The 8,376-nt window shown below is 47.8% G+C and overlaps 2 protein-coding genes across 3 annotated transcripts in view; both read left to right on the forward strand.

The window, feature by feature from the left end:
• TMEM217 (transmembrane protein 217) overlaps positions 1 to 7,923 on the forward strand; it is a 44,746-nt gene extending 36,823 nt beyond the window's left edge. The window contains exons 2-3 of one of the 2 annotated variants that reach the window (XM_011944547.1): positions 382 to 997; positions 7,115 to 7,923. In XM_011944547.1, coding sequence (XP_011799937.1) covers positions 393 to 997; positions 7,115 to 7,145 — 636 coding nt within the window. In that variant the 5' untranslated portion in view covers positions 382 to 392 and the 3' untranslated portion in view covers positions 7,146 to 7,923. Of the gene's footprint in view, positions 1 to 381; positions 1,769 to 7,114 lie in introns of those variants that run through there. The other variant, XM_011944555.1, reaches the window with a different exon arrangement.
• On the forward strand, positions 7,033 to 7,922 carry LOC105513625 (transmembrane protein 217-like). Its single transcript, XM_011944540.1, has one exon. The coding sequence runs from the start codon at positions 7,142 to 7,144 to the stop codon at positions 7,652 to 7,654; it is 513 nt and encodes a 170-aa protein (XP_011799930.1). The 5' UTR covers positions 7,033 to 7,141; the 3' UTR covers positions 7,655 to 7,922.
• Positions 7,924 to 8,376: the final 453 nt, after the last annotated feature.

Consider the following 8,376-nt stretch of genomic DNA (forward strand, 5'->3'; position numbering starts at 1 on the left):
CCCACTACCACGCCCAGCTAATTTTTTGTATTTTTAGTAGAGACGGGGTTTCACCATGTTAGCCAGCATGGTCTCGATCTCCTGACCTCGTGACCCGCCCGTCTTGGCCTCCCAAAGTGCTGGGATTACAGGTGTGAGCCACCGCGCCCGGCCCCACTGCTGTAATTTTATTTGGTCATTGCCACCGACTTGACTGAATCCTCTCTCTTCCCCACCCCCAATCCATTTTAAACAGCCTCTGTCTTCCCAAGGCTATAGTTTCTTGGTTTTCATATTGCTGTGTATGTTTCTCCAAGGTGGACTGGGAAAGGAGGCAGAACCCTGGTAATTTACCATGTTGGCAGGAACTAGAATTCCCCCTCATGTTGTCTGTCTTCACAGGAGGTCTCGGCATGAAACAGCAGCAGTGGTGTGGGATGACTGCCAAAATGGGTACTGTGTTGGCAGGGGTCTTCACCATCATGGCCGTACACATGTATCTCATCTTTGAACATAATCACCTAGGGCATGGCAATTGCACTGAGATCACACTAAAGCACGAGAATGCAAGTGACATCATAAATCACTTCATCATCTGTTGGAGTTTTAAAATCGTCCTCTTCCTCTCTTTCATCACCATCGTCATCAGCTGCTTCCTCCTGTACTCAGTGTATGCCCAGATCTTCAGGGGCCTGGTCATCTACGTTGCCTGGATTTTTTTCTATGAAACCGTAAACCTCGTAATACAAATCCTCACCAACGACGACTTCAGCGTTACAGAGGTCAGAATCATGCGCTGGTTTGGTTTGGTGTCTCGTACCGTCATGCACTGTTTCTGGATGTTCTTTGTCATCAACTATGCCCACATAACCTACAAAAACCAGAGCCAGGGCAATATAATTTCCTACAAGAGACGAATTTCTACAGCGGTGGCTCTCCACAGCAGAAATAAAAGATTATCAGTTTTGAGTGGGCTCAGTGGCTCACACCTGGAATCCCAGCGCTTTGGAAGGCAGAGGTAGGTGGATCGCCTGAGGTCAGGAGTTCAAGACCAGCCTGACCAATATGGCAAAACCCTGTCTTTACTTTAAAAAGTAGAAAATTAACCAGGTGTGGCAGCACATGCCTGTAATCCCAGCTACTTGGGAGGCTGAGACTGGAGAATCGCTTGACCTGGGAAGTGGAGGTTGCAGTGAGCCGAGAACACGCCACTGCACTTCAGCCTGGGTGACAGAGCAAGACTCTGTCTAAAAAAAAAAAAAAAATTAGCAGCTTTATTCACCACTATAAGCAATCGTGTTGGCCCTTTTCTTTCCCCTGAGAGGTAGGTATCTCAGGTTCCCGGGGTAGTTCTATTTCCTCTTCTTCCCCCGACTTTTGCTTAGCAGTTCCGCAAGTAGAAACCCTACTGCGACTCTTTCAGGAGAACATGGAGAGAAAATGTGATTATAATCACAACTGGAACATCCTGCTCATTGAGGGCATTTAGTTAAAGGATATTGTGATTTATCAAACCTTCTGTGAACTCCGCCTTTCTACCACCTGATGGGTCAAAATGAACGGAATAAGATGAAGCTGAATTGCAGTATGGCAATCCTTTTTTCTTGGCATCTTCATTAGCCTTCAACCCACAGCTCTTTAACCCTGGGATAAGCAAATCTGTATTTATACCTCAGATTTTTGTAGCACAAAGGATGTTGTTGGTCCTGGGGTGGGTTTGTGCTATCATTTCCCCACTATTCTTCTGGTTTTTTCCAGATAAGAAAAATAATAAAAATAGAGAAAATTCGTCTGTCTTGAATTTCCCCACCCTTCCCAAATTTGTCAAGGAGTGTGAAAGGCATTTCCTTAATCAAAAGATATACGTTAAACATATTTCTGTATCTGTCGCTGTGCTGTACTCTGTAGTGTGAATACTGTACTGAACATTGTGTATATACCATATACAAAAATGTATAAGATATGAATGACTATGAGAATTTTGTAGTTTAGTGGAAGAAAGTAAATTATTGTTTATGAATCAATTAGCCAATCATATAAGACAGTATATGATTACATGCTATCACAAATAAACAGACATCATTTTGCATTCAGGTTCAGAGACTGTCCAAAGCACGTTTTTTATTTTTGAGACCGAGTCTTGCTCTGTCGCCCAGGCTGGAGTGCAATGGTGCGACCTCGGCTCAGTGTAACCCCCACCTCCTGGGTTTAAGCGATTCTCCAGCTTCAGCCTCTCGAGTAGCTGGGATTACTGGCACAGGCCACCATGCCCAGCTAATTGTTGTATTTTTAGTAGAGGCAGGGTTTCACCATGTTGGTCAGGCTGGTCTTGAACTCCTGACCTTAGATGATCCACCTGCCTCAGCCTCCCAAAGTGCTGGGAGTACAGGCGTGAGTCACCCACTGCTGCTATAGTAACTGAGTAATTTATAAAGAGCTGAGATTTATTTTCTCACACTTTTGGAGGCTAGAAGTTCAATACCAAGGCGCCAATAGGTTTTGTGTCTGCTAAGGGCCTGCTCTCTCTGCTTCCAAGATGGTGCCTGGTTTCTGTGTTCTGCAGAGGGCACAAACACTGTCCTTACACGGCAGAAGGGATGGAGAGGCAAAATAAACTAGCTAGTTCCCTCCTGCCCCTTTATAAGGTCACTTATTCTATTCATGAGAGCTCTGCCCTTATGATTTAACCATCTCCTAAAGGCCCCATCTTTTAATGCTGTTGCATTAGGGAATAAGTTTCAACATGAATTTTGGAAGGCACAAACAGTCAAACCATAGTACTCACCATTTGCCAAGCTGTACTCATCATTGTCTTCCCCGCTCCCATCCTAAGTGTTCTCCTGCCCCTGTGCTCCTCACCTCAGAGGATGGGCTGCTCTCCATCCAGGTGCTCATCCCAGACTCCTTCTCCCACAGCCCCAGGCCCCAAATCTGTCCCCCAACATCCATCTGCTGCCTTACTTCACCTTATTTCCTTCCATAGCCTCTCAACTACTCTGCCTACCTCCATCTTTGATCCCTTTCTGACCCATGGCCCTCATAGCACCAAGAAAGATTTTTCTAAAATGCAAATAGGGCCAGGCGCAGGGGCTCACGTCTGTAATCCCAATACTTTTGGAGGCCAAAGCGGGTGGATCTCTTGAGGTCAGGAGTTCAAGACCAAGCTGGCCAACATGGTGAGACCCCTTCTCTACTAAAACTACCAAAATTAGGCGGGTACGGTGACGGGCACCTGTAATCCCAGCTACTCGGGAGGCTGAGGCAGGAGAATCGCTTGAACTTGGGAGATGGAGGTTGCAGTGAGCCATAATTGCGCCACTGCACTCCAGCCTGGGCAACAGAGTGAGACTTTGTTTCAAAAATAAATAAATAAATAAATAAAATGCAAATCTGATTATGTCTGTCTGTCTGTCTCTCTCTCACACACACACACCCCCACCCACACAGCTACACACCCTGAAGAACCTCTCCTTTACCTTTCAGAGAAAAATCCACATGGCTGGTAGCAGGTAAGGATCATTCCTGATCTGGCCCCGAGCCAACCTACACAGCCTTCCCCTCTGCTCAAGCCAAGCCAAACTTGCTGTTTCCAAAATGGCTTTTGCCTGTCCCTGTGCCTACCCCTTTGTGTTGTCCGCTTTGCTTGGGGTGAAGTCCTTCCTTTTTCTGCCTAGTTAATGCCCGTGTCTTTTAAGACCCAAGCTCAGCTATTGCCTACTCCAGAAAGCCTCCCCGATTGTCATCCAGTGATTTTCTTTTCTTTTCTTTTTTTTTTTGGAGACGGAGTCTTGCTCTGTCTCCTGGGCTGGAGTGCAGTGGCGTGATCTCAGCTCATCGCAAGCTCCACCTCCCGGATTTATGCCATTCTCCTGCCTCAGCCTCCCGAGTAGCTGGGACTACAGGCGCCCGCCACCTCGCCCGGCTAGTTTTTTGTATTTTTTAGTAGAGACAGGGTTTCACCATGTTAGCCAGGATGGTCTTGATCTCCTGACCTCGTGATCCGCCCGTCTCGGCCTCCCAAAGTCCTGGGATTACAGGCTTGAGCCACCGCGCCTGACCCATCCAATGATTTTCATCTCTCTCATTGTTACATCTTGACAACACTGAGCCATCTCTTCCTCTATCACATTTATCACATTGCACACTAAGTTTTCTTTTTTGTTTGTTTTTTCTTTAGACGGAGTCTTGCTCTGTAGCCCAGGCTGGAGTGCAGTGGTGTGATATCAGCTCCCTGCAACCTCTGCCTCCCGGGTCCTGGTTAAGCAATTTTTCTGCCTCAGCCTCCCAAGTAGTTGGCGCGTGCCACCATGCCCAGCTAATTTTTGTATTTTTAGTACAGATGAGGTTTCACCATGTTGGCTAGGCTGGTCTTGAACTCCTGACCTCGTGATCCACCTGCCTCATGTTTTCTTTTTTCTTAATTAAAAGCAAATTTTAGTCATTTGTTTTTTTATTTGTCTAACTTCCACACTCGCATATTTACCTGTTTATCTCCAGTGCCAAGCTCATCCCCCAGCACCTAGTAGTTACACAATAGATGTTTGCTGAGTGAGTGTTGAATGAATACAATGTACCAGAGGACCTTGGCCAGTGGCAGAAAAGAGAAGTTAGGCCATTATTATAGTGACTCAGGAGAGAGGTGCCAAGGGTGGAGACCGAGGCTGGGGCAGCAGGCCTGTGGAAGCAGTGGGGTTTATATAGACATTTCCTTGAAACTTGCAACATAGACATAAAGCAAAGGAATAAAACTGTGTGGTTCAGGGCCCTATTTTTAGACGATTCAGGTGAGTACCCCATGGGTAGTGGCTGTTCTGAAGGCTGCCCTGTGAACCGAGCAGAGGTGAGGTTTCATTGGTGCAGACAGGGAAGTATGAGTGCGGCTATCCACCAGACAACACATTGCCTCCCTCCTGGGCCCTCCAGCCAGGTTCTCGGGTGCACTGAGAGTTTTGCGTTTCAGGAGTCACACAGGGTTGGGAGGATGGTGGGGAATAAAGTATAAGAATATTTGGGGCCGGGTGCGGTGGCTCAAGCCTGTAATCCCAGCACTTTGGGAGGCCGAGACGGGCGGATCACGAGGTCAGGAGATCGAGACCATCCTGGCTAACATGGTGAAACCCCGTCTCTACTAAAAAATACAAAAATCTAGCCGGGCGAGGTGGCGGGCGCCTGTAGTCCCAGCTACTCCGGAGGCTGAGGCAGGAGAATGGCGTAAACCCGGGAGGCGGAGCTTGCAGTGAGCTGAGATCCGGCCACTGCACTCCAGCCCCTGCAACAGAGCGAGACTCCGTCTCAAAAAAAAAAAAAAAAAAAAAGATTTGGGATGAATCTGGAAAACCTTATGCTAAGTGAAGTAAGCCAGATACCAAAGGACAAATGTTGTATGATTCCACTTATATGAGACACCTAGAGCAGGTACATTCATAGAGACAGCAAGAAAAATGGTGAGTAGGGACCGGGGGAAGAGGTGAACGGGGAGTTGATGTTTATAATGGGTACATAGTTTTTGATGGGGATGATGAAAAAGTTCTGGAGAGGGCCGGGCATGGTGGCTCATGCCTGCAATCCCAGCACTTTGGGAAGCTGAGGCAGGAGGATCACTTGTGGTCAAGGGTTCAAGACCAGCCTGGCCAACATGGTGAAACCCTAACTCTACTAAAAATACAAAAATTAGCTGGGCATGCTAGTGCACGCTTGTAATCCCAGCTACTTGGGAGGCTAAGGCAGGAGAATCGCTTGATCCTGGGAGGCAGAGGTTGTAGTGATCCAAGATCGTGCCACTGCACTCCAGCCTGGGTGACAGAGCCAGACTCTGTCAAGAGAGGGAAAGGGAGAGGGAGAGGGAGAGGGGGAGAGAGATAGAGAGAGAGAGAGAGAGAGAGAGAGAGAGAGAGAAAGGAAGTTCTGGAGATGAATAGCGATATGCTTGCACGACAACATAGTGAATGTACTTAATGTCACTGAATTGCACCTTCAAAAAGGGCTAAAGTGCTGAATTTTACATTCTGTATATTTTACTGTATTTGGAGTTGATCCAGTGAGTGAAGAGGAGAGGACAGGAGAGAGGCCAGTGGCAGTCTGTCTGTGCTCTGCCTGGCTGGACAGGACCCGTTCTGGTCACCTCAGAGAGAGGCCAGGTCAGGCTTCCAACAAGTTATCCCCCGTTGGACATTCATCAGCCAGAGGACAGCCCTGTGTTCTCCTCATGTGTGACTGTGCCCCTTCCTTTGCCCCACAACAGAGGTAGCTAGCCAGTGTAGTGAATGAAGAGGAGAGAGGTTTGCTCAGGAGTCCTCTGAATTGGGAGCCAGTAAGAAGAAGATACAGGCTGTAGAGGAACATTTGCACTGGGGCCCAGACTACTCCAGCCTTGGGTCCTCCATTATCAACATGCCCTCAGCAGGATCAGCTTGGGCACCAGCTTCCTGCTGCCTGCCGTGAGCTGACCTCTAGAGCTCAGGTGTAACATAGGTTGCAGCTGGAGGTCTGCCTGCTGGGCCTTCACCTGCACAATGGTGGCTTATTATTAAGGCATTTTGGCCTTGGGCAGAGAAGACAGTAAGTCTTGCCTGGCTCCATAAACCTCTACCCATTCCACTCCCGCTGGCCAAACCCTATGACTTGGGACAAGGCTAAGCCATACCCAGGGAGCAAATCAGGGAAATTTCTAAGGGCTTGGAAGGAAAGAATCGGGGGGCAGGGGATGTCAGGGTTGATTCCAAGCCCTTGAGGAGCCATGAGAGTTTTCTGACTTCAGAGAAGCAAACTCCCGGAACTTCATTCATACCATCATTATTCCCAATACATACAGGAGCCTCTGAATTCCCACAAACTTACGTCAACAGGAGCACTCTTTTTGCCACTTTAAAACAAAGCTGAAGCTGGAATAGCAGAATTGGAAGCTACTTGGGAGAGTCCCAGGCCAGTGATACATTCATTTCCCAATGAGGTGGTCATGTCTAGCTAATTAGGTCAGAGCAGGGACTAGACCCCATGTCTCTTAACTTCCAGCCTATTGCCTGTCCACACACCATCATTGCTCTTAGCTCTCCTATTTATATATAGTGGCTTGGGGGATCTGTCTAAGGCTACCTCTGCCATCTTGTCATGTGTCTTCATGATTTTCTTCCTGCAGGAGGTGCTCTGGTAAAACAAGTATAAAATGAACGTCAGGATGTTGTCCCTCATGGTGGGCATCTTCTCTGTCCTCAATACCATCCAGTTCTTCATCTTTGACGTGAACCAGATGACACACATTGGCTGTGAGGCCAAGTTCCACATCTACGGGGACTCAAAGTCAGAGCTAGTCACTTGGATCCTGTTCCACAGGGCTAGCATCAGCACTGGCCTCTCCCTCACCACCATCGTCATCAGCTGCTTCCTCCTTTATTGTATCCACAAGAATATCTACAAGGGGCTGCTGATCTATGCCATGTGGATCATCACTTACGAGTGCATCACCTTCTCCATAGTCCTGCTCCTCAACAGGATCATCGAAGATTACTTCAAGGAGCTGAGTTACTTGCACTGGATCTTCCAGATCTCGCACATGCTCCTGCACTTTTTCTGTCTGCCCTTCATCGTCAAGCATGCATACAACCTTTACAAGGAATCCCAGACTGTGAGCAGGGAACGCCGCCACATGCTCTCCTCCACCACTGCAGTGAACTCATGACCACCTGTCCGTCTGGGAATGTTGTACCGGAAATTAAACTGAACCATGCCGGGAAAGGTGGGAGGGAATGGTGCTCCTCAACAGTGGAACCTCCCCACCCTGCCTGGCTTCTGTTGATGCTGCTTGGTTTGTCAGGGCTTTTGAGTTTTATGCACTGAGGAATGACTCTCGGGAGAGGGCAGGTTGTGCGGATCAATTATTTTACAGATGTGTTGCGTGACTTGTTTTAGCAGTTAATGGTATGTGGCCTTGTGCTTACTTAACCATCTCACTGGTGTCTGTTTTTGCCTCTCACAGTCTCCTCTCCTCTGCATTTCCTTAGTTTCTAGGTCTTCCTTTATGGATTGGCCCACAGATGCCTGTTCTGCTGAGTCCTTTGGAGCAGTGTTGTCCAACAGAGCTTCCTGTGCTGATGGAAATGTTCTCTATCTGTGCTGGCCACTAGCCATGTGTGGCAACTGAGCACTTGAAATGTGGCTATTACAACCCAGTAACCAAATTTTAAATTTTACTCTTTTTTAGCTAATTTCCATTTCAATAACTATGTATGGTTGGCTCAAGACTAGCCTATCAGCCCAGCATGGTGGCTCACGCCTGTAATCCCAGCACTTTGGGAGGCCAAGGCAGGTGGATCACTTGAGGTCAGGAGTTCAAGACCAGACTGGCCAGCACGGTGAAACCCCGTCTCTACCAAAAATATAAAAATTAGCCAGGCATGGTGG

This window comes from Colobus angolensis, unplaced genomic scaffold, assembly GCF_000951035.1.
Source record: "Colobus angolensis palliatus isolate OR3802 unplaced genomic scaffold, Cang.pa_1.0 Scaffold105, whole genome shotgun sequence".
NCBI classification, from domain to species: Eukaryota; Metazoa; Chordata; class Mammalia; order Primates; family Cercopithecidae; genus Colobus; species Colobus angolensis.